This window comes from Lepus europaeus, chromosome 4 (assembly GCF_033115175.1).
Source record: "Lepus europaeus isolate LE1 chromosome 4, mLepTim1.pri, whole genome shotgun sequence".
In the NCBI taxonomy this organism is placed as follows: Eukaryota; Metazoa; Chordata; class Mammalia; order Lagomorpha; family Leporidae; genus Lepus; species Lepus europaeus.
In genome coordinates this window covers 100,665,790-100,681,868 of record NC_084830.1, presented here as the reverse complement: position 1 = coordinate 100,681,868, position 16,079 = coordinate 100,665,790, and the positions used below count along the sequence as shown (strand labels likewise).

Here is a 16,079-nt window from a genome sequence, read left to right as displayed (position 1 = left end):
GATCTGGAATTAGATGGTAATTTTACAGAAACAGTTTGGGGAGAGACATAGAGGGAGAGAGAAAAGGGGGAAGAGGGGAAAGGCGGGAAATACAAAGATCTCGGGGGAGTTGGCTTGTGGCTCTAGCGAGGCAGCCAGTAACATTCTGCATTTGTTCCAGTTGTCTTGTTTGTGAAGGGTGGCAGATGTTCCCTATTCACTGTGAGCTCTACCCTATCCCTCACGGGGCAGATGGGGAAGCCAGGGGCCTCTCCCGTCTCCTGGGTGCTAGCTGTAGCCTGGGACCAAAGCTTAGCTCCTGGCCTCGGCCCTCGCTGCTTGCCCCAAGGAAGGGCTTGTCCGTTACTTTTGATGTGACCAGGACTCTGACCCAGTCTTTGTTTACAATCTTTGTAATAATGAATAAATAAATATTTGAAAATTTTCAGCTACTTGTATTTATCTCAACACAATTATGATGATGAACACTTTTAATTTTTATAGCTATAACTGATTCTCAGTTTTATGGTATTCTCTTAGATTTCTAATTGAGAAAGTAAAAGGTTTCTAAGTGATTTTAGCTTTCTTTTCCCCTTTCTATGTTGTGTCAATCCTTTACCGGTAGGATTGGAAAATAATATGATAATGACACATTGCCATTTAAAAAAAAAAAAAAACTTATTTTCCTAAAATAAACTCAGTAATAAATTAGCTACTACTTTGGCAACAGGAATTGGGTTTTTCTGTCATATTTCTTATTAAAATATTTCCATTTTACAGTTAATTAACTTGGTAGTATGAGGCCTCCTTTCATTGTTACCTTATTTTTTTTTTTTTAAGATTTATTTATTTATTTGAAAGGCAGAGTTACAGAGAGGCAAGGTAGAGAGAAAGAAGTCTTCCACCCACTGGTTCACTCCACAAATGGCCACAACAGCTAGAGCTGGGCTGATCTGAAGCCAGGAGCTTCTTCCAGGTCTCCCACGTAGGTGCAGAGGCCCAAGGACTTGGGTCATCTTCCACTGCTTTCCCAGGCCATAGCAGAGAGGGGATCAGAAGTGGAGCAACCGAGACTAGAACTGGCACTCGTGTGGGATGCTGGAACTGCAGGTAGTGGCTTTACTGGCTGTGCCATAGCACCAGCCCCTGTTACTATACTTTTTTTTTTTAGATTTATTTATTTACTTGATAGTCAGAGTTACACAGAGAGAGGAGAGGCAGAGAGAGAGAGAGAGAGGTCTTCCATCCACTGGTTCACTTCCCAATTGGCCGCAATGGCCAGAGCTGAGCTGATCCAAAGCCAGGAGCTTCTTCTGGGTCTCCCACAAGGGTGCAGGGGCCCAAGCACTTGGGCCATCTTCTACTGCTTTCCTAGGCCATAACAGAGAGCTGGATTGGAAGTGGAGCAGCCAGGACTTGAACCTGTGCTCATATGGGGTGCCAGTGCTGTAGACCAGGACTTTACCTGCTATGCCACAGCACCAGCCCCTTCTGTAACTGTACTTTGATGCCCTTGGGGTTGTGGTAGGTAGAATAACGCTGCTCCCTCCCCCCCCCCCCCAACCTGCCCAGATATCTATGTCCTAATCCCTGAAGCTGAAGCTCATGGGTATGTTACTTTACGAGGCATAAAGAGCTTTATCGATTGGGTTGTGTTGATGATCTGGAGATGGATGACTGGCCTGGGGGGTCCTGTGTAACTAAGAGTATTCTTGGAAACAGGAAGGAGGAGGGCCACAGTCAGAGAAGATGCGGTAGGCCGGTGCTGTGGCTCACTAGGCTAATCCTCCGCCTGTGGTGCTGGCACACCGGGTTCTAGTCCTGGTCGGGGCGCCGGATTCTGTCCCAGTTGCCCCTCTTCCAGGCCTGCTCTCTGCTGTGGCCTGGGAGTGCAGTGGAGGATGGTGCAAGTGCTTGGGCCCTGCACCCGCATGGGAGACCAGGAGAAGCACCTGGCTCCTGGCTTCGGATCAGCGTGGTGCGCCGGCCATTGGAGGGTGAACCAACGGCAAAGGAAGACCTTAAAAAAAGAGAAGATGCCGTAACAGAAGCAGAGTTTGGGGTGAGCACAGGATGTAGGGATCCTGTTAAAGCCTGAGCGGCCCAGGAATAGATTCTGCTCTGGGGCCTCCAGGGGGAGCCTGATGGCAGCCCTGTGACTTCCAGAACTGTGAGATAATTGTGTCATTGGTAAGTCGGTGATTGGTGCCGATTTGTTACAGCAGCAGTAGGAACAACACAGGGGGCATGTGTGGTCTCATCTTTTTGAGAAAAAAATGTCACAAAGCAATAGTGTATGATATATAAAGCTAGTCACTCTTATATTTGAATGTAAGCTTTAGGAAGACATAGGGACAGGTCTGCAGGTACACCAGAAGTGCAGGTGAGGCCCAGGCATGTTCAGGATTAAATGGAAGAGCTGGAATGAGAGTAAAATATTCTTACTCCCAGTTTTAAATTGTTTCTAAGTTGTCCTTGATTTTTTTTTTCACTAAAGAGATGTTAGTAAAATTTATTGGGAAGCAAATTTTGAAATGTATATCATTTTAAAGTGTCCATAAATGTCAACTGAGTTGTGTGTCCTTTCCGGCATCAGCTCCTGCTGACCTTCCACAGAAGTGGACCTACACTGCTAGTGCCCTCAGGTACCCAGCAGAAATAAGTGTAAATTCTCCCTGGAGGGAGACGGCATCATGCGAGATATCAACAAATTTCTAGATGGCAGCATTGCAAGTGCAAGGTCCAGAACCAGTCAAAAGTAACCAGACATGCAAGCAGAGAAGACAACACGAACAAGAAACAATAAACAAAAGAACAGATCCATAGGAAATGTTGGTGTAATTAGATCCAGAAGTTGTATTAACTATGATAATATATTTAAAGTGATAAAAGACAGAGTGAAGAATTTCGGTGATGAAAACTAGTTTTAAAAAACAATGCAGGGGCTGGTGCTGTGGCGTAGTGGGTAAAACCACCACCTGTAGTGCCAGCATTCCATATGGGTGCCAGTTCAAATCCCGGCTGCTCCACTTCTGATCCAGCTCTCTGCTATGGCCTGGGAAAGCAGTAGAAGATGGCCCATGTCCTTGGGCCCCTGAACCCACATGGGAGACATGGAAAAAGCTCCTGGCTCCTGACTCTAGATTGGCTCAGCTCCGGCTATTGTAGCCATTTGGGGAGTGAACCAGTGGATGGAAAACCTCTCTCTCTCTCTCTCTCTACTTCTCTGTAATTCTTTGAAAATAAATAAAATAAATCTTTAAAAAATTAAATAAACCTAATTAATGGATTTAACAGTATGTTAGATATAACTGAAGAAAGAATGATCTGGGAAATAAGTCAGCAAAAAATACCCAGAATGAAGCATGGAGAGACAAATGAATATAAAAATACAGATACTGAAGAGAAGCTACGTTCATTTTCTACTGCTGCATGGGAGATTACCACAAACTTGGTCATTTAAAGCAACCAGCATGTGTTACCCCATAGTTGGTGAGCTCAGGCATCTGAGTGGGTTCGCTTGGGTTTTCTGCTCAGCATTTCTCCTTGGCTGAAGTCAGGATACCTCTCATGTGGAGGCCCTGGGAAAGCCTGTGCGCCCAGGCCCAGTCACGTTGTTGGCAGAATCTCCTTCTTGGCAGCCTCATGTCTGCCAGCCAGGGGCCTCTCTGTGCTCCTAGAGGTCACTTGTTTCCCTCCTCAACCTTAGAGGCAGCAGTGGCAAGCCCGATCTTTCCTCTCTTCCCAGCGGCCGGAGCAAGCTCTTCCTTCACAGGGCTCACATATGTTAGGGGGAGGACGCTTAACACAGAATGACCTCTGCGCAGAAAGCTAAAAAAATAAGGAAAAAACCCAAATAGTGATGAGGTATACTATGTGTATGACATACTTAATATTTTGTGCCAATTCTCAGGCTTGTCAACAGATTGAGTATAATCTGAATCTCAACAGACTTTTATTTAAAAAATGAGTTTAACAAGCTGATATTAAATTTATGCTCATAATGTAAAAATGAATGTCCTAAAATGATAAAGATACCCTTTAACAAAGAAGAAGAAGGACTCATATCAGAAATGAAGAATTACCAGAACCTTGGTGATGAAAATGTGTGGTGCAAGGAGAGGCACACAGATGCAGATGGGCTTCTGATTTCAGATAGTGGTGGCCTTTGTGTTAGTCAGCTTTTTGTAACCACAGCAGAATATCTGAGGCAAGTAAGTTTTTTAAGATTTATTTACTTATTTTTACAGATTTATTTATTTATTTGAAAGTCAAAGTTACACAGAGAGAGAAGGAGAGGCAGAGAGAGAGAGGTCTTCCATCTGCTGGTTCACTCCCCAGATGGCCACAATGGCTGGAACTGTGCTGATCTGAAGGCAGGAGCCAGGAGCTTCTTCCAGGTCTCCCATGTTGGTGCAGGGGCCCAAGGACTAGGGCCATCCTCCACTGCTTTCCCAGGCCATAGCAGAGAGCTGGATCAGAAGTGGAGCAGCCGAGACTTGATCCGGCGCCCATATGGGATGTCGGCACTGCAGGCAGTGGATTTACCCGCTATGCCACAGCGCCAGCCCCCAGCAAGTAACTATATAAAGAGAAAAAAATGTATTTAGTTCACAGGTGTGGAGTTAGTCCAAGATGGGGCAGCCCTGTTGGTTCGGGCTCTGAGAGGGCAGTGGATGGCAGTGGCAGAGCTTGTGTGAAGGAAGGATCACATGCCGAGCTGGGAAGCAGAGAGGTGGGCGAACCCAACTCAGGCCTTTTTATTGATTTTTTTTTTCTTTGACAGGCAGAGTGGATAGTGAGAGAGAGAGACAGAGAGAAAGGTCTTCCTTTTTGCTGTTGGTTCACCCTCCAATGGCCGCTGCGGCCGGCGCATCGTGCTGATCCGATGGCAGGAGCCTGGTGCTTCTCCTGGTCTCCCATGCGGGTGCAGGGCCCAAGCACTTGGGCCATCCTCCACTGCCTTCCCAGGCCATAGCAGAGAGCTGGTGGAAGAGGGGCAACTGGGATAGAATCCGGCGCCCCGACCAGGACTAGAACCCAGTGTGCCAGCGCCACAAGGCAGAGGATTAGCCTGTTAAGCCACAGCGCCGGCCCTGATTTATTTTTTTTTAACAGCCGTCTCCTGAGAACTCAAGAGGTTACTCAAGAACTACCCTCCTAGGCACATCCGCGATGAGCCGAGGAGCTGCCACTGGGTTCTATCTCCTACAGGGTCTAACGCCTTCCAGTGGTGTCACCCTGGAGACCCAGCCTTTAACACACGGGATGATGAGGATGCCTAAACTCCTATCTGAACCAGAGCAGCCTTACAGAGCAGTGGGGAGAAGACAAGCTTTCAAGTCACATGGGAAAAGGTGAAATTACAGGCAAAACAGTCTCAGGTGCCTGGCTCGATGTGTAGGGAAAACAATAAAACCTGTTAATGATACTATGGAAGACTTTCTCCATGATCTTTGGGGCAAGGAAGGGCTTTAAACAAAATATAAAAAGCACTCATAAAAGAATTCATCATAAAAGATTGACAAATCTGTATTAAAATTAAGAAAATCTTTCAAAAATGTCATAAAGAAACAAAAGACAAGCATATGACTTATATAGGGGCCAGAGTTACGGCACATCGGGTTCAGCTGCTGCTTTCGATGCCTGCATCCCATATTGGAATACCAGTCCAAGTCCTGGCTGCTCCACTTCTTTTTTCTTTTCTTTTTTTTGTAAAGTTTTTTTTTTTTTTTTTTTTTTTTTTTTTTTTTTTTTTTACTTATTTGAAAGGCAGAGCTACAGAGAGGCAGAGGCAGAGAGAGAGAAGTCTTCCATTTGCTGGTTTACTCCAAATGGCTGCAGCAGCCAGGCTCTCCACCTTTGATCCAGCTGGAAGACAGCAGATGATGGCCCAAGTACTTGGGCCCTGCCACCTATGTGGGGGACTCGGGTATAGTTCCTGCCTCCGTTGGCCTTAGTTAGACCTGGATGTTTCAGCCATTTGGGAAGTGAACCAGCAGATGGATGATATATCTCACTCTCGCATGCTGTTGCTCTCTGTCTCTCTGTCTCTCTGTCATTCTGCCTTTCAAATAAATAAATCCTCAAAAATTAAATGACTTGCACAGTCATTCATACATCACATACGAAGAACTCTAACCAGGAAGACAACCAACTAGTAGTTCATCACAAAAGAGGATGCAAATAACAAAATCAACATAGGAAAAGGTACTCACTGTCTATTATTTAGGGAAATATAAATTAAAACCACAATGAAATCCCACTGGACATGCAGCGCAGTGGTTAAAAGCTAGACTTGATAATGCCAAGTGTTGGGGAGGATGTGGAACCACGGACACACAGCTCAGACGGATATGGCTCTCGCAAACACTGCTTGGTGGACCTAGGAACTGATGGAACCACTTGGGAAAAGAGTTTGACACCTACTAAAATAGGATGTATGCGTTCACACTGTCAGCTGTGTGGTCATAAGAACTTGCATGCATAGGGGTAAAGAGCTAAGTGCAAGAAATGTTTATGACAACATTTTTTGGTAATCACTTAAAAACAGCCAAAATACCTGCCAATGTAGTGTGATACAGTCATGCAAAGGACTGTAACAGCCATGAGACGTGATGAATTACAGCCTCACACACCACCAGCTGGTGTAAGAAGCCAGACCTAGGACATTGCAAAAACCAGGCAAAAATTAACTATGGGAACAGGAGGATGCATCTTTGGCTGGAAAAAGCGGGAAATGGCCATCATAAAAGCCAGAAGTGATCTGTAGTAGGCAGGAGGGACAGTGGTTACTAGAGAGTGGGAGGGGATGTTGGGGATTATAACAAAACGTGGCTGTTTGTGATGAGGCGTTGAGCTCAGGAATGAAACAGAAGCATCAGGCAAGCATCAGATATCTCTCCCTTGTAGCACTGAGCCCAGAGTCAGTGGGGCAGAGCCTTTCATGTTCCAGAAAAAGTGGATTTTCCACCTAGAAGACAGTCATTCAGGGAGAGCGCACAATCCGATCAGTTAACCTTCCAAAGGCTTTTTCTGAGGGGATCTCTGGACAGTGCAGCCCAGCAGGGAAGATAATACAGGAACATGGGTTTAAGAAGCAGCGGAGGCCAGTGAGAAGAAATCCCAGGGTAACAGCTTCGTGGCAGGCTCTGCAAACCCCAGGAGAAAGGTCTGCAAACAGTGGAGTGGATCCCAGAGAACACAGCACATGAGTGCGGAGCTGAGAAGTGCTGGTCTGCCGACAGGCTAAAAACAGTGTTTTTCTTCTCTTAATAAGAAAAACAATTTTTAGAAATGTGGGGGAGGCCAGCGCTGCGGCTCAGTAGGCTAATCCTCTGCCTATGGTGCCGGCACCCTGGGTTCTAGTCCCGGTCAGGGGCGGTGGATTCTGTCCCGGTTGCCCCTCTTCCAGGCCAGCTCTCTGCTGTGGCCCAGGAGTGCAGTGGAGGATGGCCCAGGTCCTTGGGCCCTGCACCCACATGGGAGACCAGGAGAAGCACCTGGCTCCTGCCTTCGGATCAGTGCGGTGCACCGGCCGCAGCGTGCCAGCCGCAGCAGACATTGGAGGGTGAACCAATGGAAAAGGAAGACCTTTCTTTCTGTCTCTCTCTCTCTGTCCACTCTGCCTGTCCAAAAAAAAAAAGTGGGGGAAAGCTAGAAAAAGTCAGGGCTTTAAAGTAAAACTGATTTTTCGAAGGACATGCAAGGCCAGCACTGTGGCGTAGCGGGTTAAGCTGCCAACTGCAGTGCTGGCATCCCATATGGGTTTAGGTCCCTTTCCAATTTCTGATCCAGCTCTCTGCTCGTGGCCTGGGAAAAGCAGCAGAGGATGGCCCAGGTACTTGGGCCCCTGCTACCCACGTGGGAGACCCCAATGAAGCTCTTGGCTTTGGCCTGGCCCAGCCCTGGCAGTTGTGGCCATTTGGGGAGTGAGCCAGCAGATAAAAGATCTCTTTCTCTTTGTAACTCTGACTTTTAACTACTTTTTTAAATAAAAAAAAAAAAAAAGAAGAAGAAGAAGAATGTGATGTTTGAGCAATTGACAGAGTGTAAGAAAATGGACTCCTTTTGCCCTTGATGCTGGGAATAGTCTCATTCTATTAGGAGTGGCAACAAAGGCCAAGTGTCATGTAGAAGTTGAAGTCAACCCCAGTTCTGCAACAAGTGATGTCACAAATGCATGCGAGTTTTCTCTGATGCTCTTTCTCCCTCTCTCATGGTTTTCAACTTGTAGACACATCCTAAAGAAGAAACACAAAAGGCTAAATTGTTTATACAAAATGACTGTGTTCTCAGACTTGACCTGGGGTTTTGGAAGGAAAGGGAGAGGATTGAGAGCTGGAGGAGGAGGAGGTGGAGTCTAACAGGCTCAGGTTGCTGCTGGGGAGGCAGGAGTTTCCTCTGAGGGCTGCTGGAATGAGAAGTTTAGGCTTGTTACTCAAAAGTCTAAAGGTAACCCAGGGGAAAAAAACCCTTGCTAATGTAAGAACAGAAAACTGAGAGGTGCTAGAGATTTGAAGTAAGTGGCTGACTCCTCACTTTTCATAGTGGGGAGAAAGTAGCTAGTTTCTAAAGTTGACAAAGACACTGAAAAGAATAAAACTAGTAGAGTGAATTCTTTCGAGTTAAGAAGTAACCTCAAGAAACACAAACCCGTAATAAGTGAAGACTGTGCTCCTGGCATTGGCGCTGGTCGTGGGAAGCCTCTCTTCACTCAGATTGTTGGTCTGGCTCATTGTGGACCCACACTTATTTTATAAGTTGATAAATAAAAGTTATAATTATCACATATAACATACCATTTTGAATTATGTATTCATTGTGGAACTGCTAAATTAAGCTAATTATCCTATGCATTACTTGATACTTTTTTTTTTTTGTCCTGAGAACACTTACAATCTTGGCAGTTTTCCAGAATATAATACATTGTTATTAACTGCAGTCATTGTGGTGTACAATAGAGCTCTAAAACTCACTCCTCCTGTCTGAGAAACATAAATACAGACAGATAAATGTGTATGTGTGCATTAACTAATGGTTTGCTTCACAAATAGGTTTACCTGCAGTGCTTTGTAACTCATTTAAATGGTAGAGTTAAATTTGGGCATGGGCTCTACATGTTCCTATGTGCGCACACATAATGTGAACTGAATTAAATCAGCCCAAGACATGGAGGTTCTGGTATCCTAAAGGCTATAGTAGGCTGCCCTCAACTCAAAGACAGCTTGAAGAATTCAGTTCAGTGTTGTTGGGCAAAAGAAAATATATAGTTTACTAAAAGAACATTAGTGTCAGCAGTATTATAAACTTAAGAGAACAGATGAGACCCTGTTTTAAATGGTGCTTAGATTGGGAGGTGGCCTGCAGCAGCTGTGAACCCCTGGCGAGCAGGCGGAGGCGTTGACACTGACGGGGCATCAGTACCAGCTTGTAACCTGGCAGCGTGTGATTGAGCTTCGCAGTTTTTCACGTCTGTTTTCTAGAGGAACGCAAACACTGAATTCCAGCAGGGAAGTGATGTTGGACTTTGTTCTTCTTTCAGCAGGATGAGGGGTGTTTTTCAGTGGTATTTTAGGGATAGAAACTGCTTACTTCAGAGATTTTGATACCTTGGGTACTTATCACAAGCTGAGGTTTCAGCTTCTGTTTTCTTTCTAGATCCTTTTGCCTGGGGAAAATACTGTCATAATTTAGCATTATATTTTTGTCATGAGCAAAATTCCACCATTCCCTCTGCTGCAATACTCCAAAATATGTTTATCTTTTCATCTATGATGGCAAGGACTTGTTTTTTCAACCTACTGACATGTGTAAACTGAAGGTTTCATTTCTTAACCAGTCTCACATGCTTAGTGTGAAATTACCTGCTTCTGAAATACTAATCTCAACTAATAAGGTGAGAATTGGGTGTGCCAAGGATCCCTGAACCCCATGCTAGTGCACCACCAAGGTCCTTGCCTCTGTGAAGAGTTAGCCCATCCTGAGCCAGTCAACCCCCATGCCCTCCACCTGTAGAAAGATTTTCCTTATTTCTTACACTTTAGAAAAATAATACATTGAATGTATATTCTGCATTTCTGTTTCTTCCAAAAACCATCCTAATAGATTGATTATTCTATTTCCTAATTTATAGTGCTGCTTTTGATACAGTTCTTGGGATAAATGTTGCAGTCAAGAAACTAAGCCGTCCTTTTCAAAATCAAACTCACGCAAAGAGAGCTTATCGAGAACTTGTCCTGTTAAAGTGTGTCAATCATAAAAACGTAAGTCCCACGCCTGTTTGCATGCTTTGATGTTGTCAGTGATAACATGGTTTTCAGACCGTTGGGAGATACACGGAGTTCAGACACAAGGTAAACGAATGACAAAATGACTAATGCAATGTCTGTATTTTACTGATAAAATTCTGAATTTACATTAGAAAAATGGAAGTTATTGGAGGCATCATGATCCATTTGGGAATCTAGGTCGCTCCGCTGAGGGAGAGGGGCCAGTTAATCCCAGAACCGCTTGCTGTCCACTCTTTCTTTCTCTGTTAAATGGGAACAGGTTCCATCCAACCAATTGAGAAACAACTATTTCTTAGGAAACTTGTTCTCATAGCAGCTTTTTTCCTTACATACAGACACTTCAGGTTTGGGTTTTTGTTTGTTTGTTTGTTTTGTTTTTAAAGATTTATTTATTTTATTTGAAAGAGTTAGAGAGAGAGAGAGAGATATCTTCCATCTGCTGGTTCACTCCCCAAATGGCTACAACAGCCAGAGCTGAGACAGGCCAAAGCCAGGAGCTTCATCCGGGTCTCTCATGTGAGTTCAGGAGCCCAAGCACTTGGACCATCTTCTTTTGCTTTCCCCAGGCCTTCAGCAGGGAGCTGGATTGGAAGTGGAGTAGCTGGGACTCAAACCAGCACCCATAACAGGTGCCAGCATCACAGGCAGTAGCTTACCCCACTATGCCGTAACGTTGGCCCTGACATTTCAGGATTTTTTTTTTTTTTTAAGATTTATTTATTTTTTGAAAGAGTTACACACAGAGAGAAGGAAAGGCAGAGAGAGAGGGGTCTTATATCCTCTGGCTCATTCCCCAACTGGCCACAACAGCTGGAGCTGCACCAATCTGGAGCCAGGAGCCTCCTTGGGGGTCCCCATGCGGGTGTAGGGGCCCCAGCACCTGGGCCATCCTCCACTGCTTTCCCAGGCCATAGCAGAGAAGTGGAGCAGCCAGGACTCGAACCAGCTCCCACATGGTATGCCAGCACTGCAGGCGCCGGCCCCACTTACCACACCACAGCGCTGGTCCTGACATTTCAATTTTACGTGCATATTCTTACTTAGTATTGCATTCTATATAGCTATATAGGCATGTCCTCAGAAATCAAAACACTAAATTTTAAGAAGAAATAGTATGTTCTTGAAAATGAGGTTGTAGCCAGGCACACTGTGGGTCACTCCTGTGCTCTCTGAGCATCACTTTGATGAAATCATCAAGTGGCAAATCTGGAATGGACTTTGGAGATCAGCTCATGGGATCCCCTTTCTGAAGGGGAAAACATACTCCAGATTACATTAAACTCATGTTTCCCTTTGTTTTTACACTTACGCTGACTCCTCCTGGTGAAGGGAACATTAAATACAAAACCAAGATAGGTTCGTTATTTTGAGTCTGTGGTCTCAGTTGGTTTTACTGTCTCCAGCACATGCTTTATTTAACTTAGTTCTTAAATTTTTTTACCCAAGTTACAAGAAAATGTGTTTTTTTTTTTTTAACTCAAGCAATATAAACAAGAAAGAAAAAAAAAAAAAATCTCAGAACCCACCACCCACAGATCACTCGCATTAACGTGTTGGTGAGTGTTCTTAGGCTTGTGTGCAACTGTACCTAAGTGAGATCAGTTGTATTACCCTTCCTCCTGCTTTTGTTGCCCGGAGAATATCTGTGGCACTCATATGCTTTAAGGAACAGAGAGAGAAATCGTTTTAAAACGGCAGCGTAGTATGTACAATAATTTATTTAATAAATCTCTTGTTGTTAGGTAGTTTTCAGCTTTCCTCTCTTATAACCTATAATACTTTACTGAACAGTACTGAAATTCACACTTGTCCCATGAATTTCTTGGCTAGGATTGCTGGGTGAGAGGGCAGGCCCCCTGCTTGTCTTAATAGATGTTGACATCTAGGCGACTGTCAATTTCACACTTTGATTAAGAGTGTCTGAGAATCTCACAAAAATCCCCTCATACTACATATTATATATTTTTTTGTTTTATTTTTGCCAAGCTGATAGATAACAAATGATATTTTTATTTGTGAGGTTCAGTTTATTTCCATACATGTATTAGTCATTTATTTTCATTTGTTGAGAATTTGGTTTTCATGAACTTTGTCCATTTTTCTGTTGGATTGTTAGTCTCATTCTTATGCATTTGTAGGAGGTTTTAGATACTAAAGCTATCAATCTCACTTTTGTTTCCATTTCACATTATTTATATTGTTTTTGCCACACTGATTTTTTTGTAAAGTTTATTTTTGGTTTTGTTTTAATGTTATAAAATCTCCTAGGTTTCCTATCATGCTTAAAAGAGACCTGTATTTATCAGGATTATATTAATGTTTATCCATAGTCAAATATTCTGTGGTTTCATGTTTTAGATTTTAGCCTTTGTTTTGCATTTATCTTGTGTGGTATTTGAAGTGTGAATGTAGTTTTGTGGTTTTAGCCTTGGTCAGCCAGTAATGCCAGCCTTCTCTGTGAATAATGATGTTTTCCTTCGTCATTTAAATGGCTGAGGGGGTGCCTTTGATGCTCAGACAGTGGAACCCATTGTCTCAGCCATGGAGCCTGTTGTGGGGTCAGCCCAGCTGCCCTCTTTAAGTAAATATATGATGTTATGAAGTGTTCCATCTTTATCAGAAGAAAAATGTGAGCTTAACTGTCAGGTTTCAAAAGTTTATAGAAGTATATACATAGTACTTAGGCCTTCAGAATTGACAAGACTGCTTTACTTAATATTTTTCAATCCATAGTTTCTTCTGCTTTTTTAAGTCTAGAGACCAAAAGACATTATATAAGGGCACTTCAGAAAGTCCATGAGAAATGGAATTAAAAGGTGTTTATTTTGCTGCCAAAAAAAATGTTGAAATCCATAGAAAATGAAGGACCTTCATAAAATTTATATAAAATGAGTATTATGAAAAAATGCATAGATTTCAAAAATTTTTGCACCAAAATAGAATCAGTCTGTCTGTCTGTCTGTCTCTCTCTCTCTTAAAGATTTTATTTAATTGAGAAGCAGTGTTACAGAGAGAGACAGAGACAGAGGGGGCTTCCATTCACTGGTTCACTCCCCAAATGGCCACAAAGGCTAGACCTGGGCCGATCAGGAGCCAAGAGTTTCTTCCAGGTTTCCCACGTAATGCAGGGATCCAATCACTTGGGCCATCACCTACTGCTTTCCCAGGCCATAAGCGGAGAACTGGATCCAAAGAGGAGCAGCCAGCCTGGATAGGAACTCGCATGCCATAGATGGAGGCTTAGCCTACTACGCCATAGCGTCAGCCCCTAGGATCTCTTAATTCCATGTTCCATGAACTTTTTGAAGTATTGTCATATGTTTGAATTCTGTTATAATAATAGAATTTACTGGGACATATGCTAGTGATTTGATTAAAAGTACATATTATTTTTCAATTGATGTTGAATGTTTTTCAAAAACCATGTAAGAAATAAAATGTTTCGCAAAAGCAATAATAATAAGGAGAATAAGAAACACTGAGTTCTACTTTGTTTTTTTTCCAGTTTTAATACATTTTAATGCTAAGTTTAATTTTTTATACTCAAGCAGTCATGACATAATGTAATTAATTTTCTCTTTTCAGATAATTAGTTTGTTAAATGTATTTACACCACAAAAAACTCTAGAAGAATTTCAAGATGTGTAAGTATAATTTAATTCAATAACTCACTATGCATCAAAAACTAAAAATTTATTCTTTTTTTAAAATTTTTATTTGAGAGGTAGAGTTACAGAGTGTGAGAGCGAGAGACAGAGAGAAAGGTCTTCCCTCCGTTGGTTCACTCCTCAAATGGCTGCAACAGCTGTGCCGATCTGAAGCCAGGAGCCAGGCACTTCCTCCCAGTCTCCCATGTGGGTACACAGGTGCCCAAGGACTTGGGCCATATTCCACTGCTCTCCCAGGCCACAGCAGAGAGCTGGACCAGAAATGGAGTCATCAGGACTAGAACTAGCGCCCACATGGGACACTAGCACCACAGGCAGAGGATTAACCCACTGTGCCACGGTACCAGCTCCCAAAAACTAAAAATTTAGAAAAAAGAAGTAACTATAGATGACAATACATTTTAATAATATAGACACTTTTCTCCATGGAAGGGAAATACTCAAAAAAATGGGTGTGAACAATTATTGTGCCTAGAGGGTCTTGTGGTTTGCATATCCTCCAAAGGCCCGTGTGTTAAAGCTTTGATCCCCGAATCATCTGTGAGTGGGTTAAGGATGGAACTTACTAGACTATGGTGTCTGAAGGCGGCATCTCAGAAGGTGAGCAGATTGGGTTAGGTTGTAGGGAGAGCCCCTGTGGCCGTGTAAGGAGGCACCCGGGACGTGAGGAAGAGCCTCCTCGTGCCCCTCTGCTTCCTGGCTCAGCAGTGCCTGAACCAGCAGGGGCCCTGATCTTGGGCTGTGAACTCCCCAACTGGAGCCAGAATCAATCTTCTTCCTTCCTAAGCAGCTTTTCTCAGATGTGTTAGGTAAAGTAACAAGAAGCAGAATAACAGGGTTATCATCTCCACCGCAGAGAAAGTACAACTGGAGAATTCTCCAGAGTGGCTGGGACCCTGCGTGCTGCTGCTGCGCTTCCCTGAACTGAACACTTTCTCCAGGCTCCAATAGCCAGGACTGCAACATCAGGCCTTTACAAGTGTTATTTGAGATGCTATATCACTAAGTATTATGTCCCCAGAATCTTCAGTAGAGTTACCTTACCAACAGTGAGACAGAATAGTAGCTGACTAAGGCGTGATGCCAGCTTCATGCTCAGTTTGTTGGTGTATCCAGCCAATAAAGTGCTGTGCTCTCTTGGACTTGCTCATATTAGTGACACACAGACAAGCACCCCTTTTATTTTAAGAATTGTAGGTGACAGACTCCTTCCTACAGCTTGGCAGGGGAGCAGGAGCGGGAGCAGACAGACAGCAAACATAGTACATAAGGAAGTGTGGAGTCCAGGAGCACGTAGGCTAAAAGACAGGCTGGGTCCGAGGGTCCAAAGTTGGCAGTTAGGCTGCGGTTTTGTTGTTGTTGTTGATTTTTTTTAAGATGTGTGTTATTTATCTGAAAGGCAGAGTTATGGGGTGGTGGGGGGGGAGATGGATATTCCATATGCTGGTCTACTCCCCAAATGATCATGGTGGACAAGGCTGGGCCAGGCTGAAGCTAGGAGCCAAGAGCTTCATCCATGTCTCCCATTTGGATATGTAGGGGCCCAAGGACTCAGACCATTTCCTGCTACTTTTCCAAGTGGAAGCAGCCGAGTGCCTGCATGGGAGGCTGGTACTGCAAGTGGTGGCCTAACCCGTTACGCCATGACACTGGCCCTTGGGCTGCAGTTTTGTTTTTGTTTTTCTTAAGATTTATTTTATTTAATTGAAAGGCAGAGTTACAACCAAAGAGGGAGAGAGAGATATCTTCCATCCATTGATTCATTCCCCAAATGGCCACAACAGCCAGGGCTGGGGCAGGCCAAAGCCAGGAGCCAGGAGCTTCATCCAGGTCTCCCATGTGGGTGCACGGGCTCAAGCACCTGGGCCATCTTCTGCTGCTTTCCCAGGCCATAGCAGAGAGCTGGATCAGAAGTAGAGCAGCCAGGACTCAAACCAGCACCCATGTGGGAGGCCATTGTCTCAGGCATTGGCTTTACCTGCTATGCCACAGCACTGGTGTAGAGTCTAGACACCTCTGGGGAGTTTTGCTTTCAAAGGGAGCAAGAAAGGAGTAGGGAAGTGAGGTCAGAAGTTCACTTTTGCTGTTGTATAATCAATTCTGTAAAGATTAGAGTTTAGGGGCTGGCACTGTGGTACAG

The 16,079-nt window shown here is 44.0% G+C and overlaps 1 protein-coding gene across 4 annotated transcripts in view; it reads left to right on the top strand.

The window, feature by feature from the left end:
• Positions 1 to 16,079, top strand: part of MAPK9 (mitogen-activated protein kinase 9) — a 51,868-nt gene that overhangs the window by 11,938 nt on the left and 23,851 nt on the right. For all 4 annotated transcript variants that reach the window (XM_062188575.1, XM_062188576.1, XM_062188577.1 and 1 more), the window contains exons 3-4: positions 10,115 to 10,244; positions 13,857 to 13,915. In XM_062188575.1, coding sequence (XP_062044559.1) covers positions 10,115 to 10,244; positions 13,857 to 13,915 — 189 coding nt within the window. The remainder of the gene's footprint in view (positions 1 to 10,114; positions 10,245 to 13,856; positions 13,916 to 16,079) is intronic.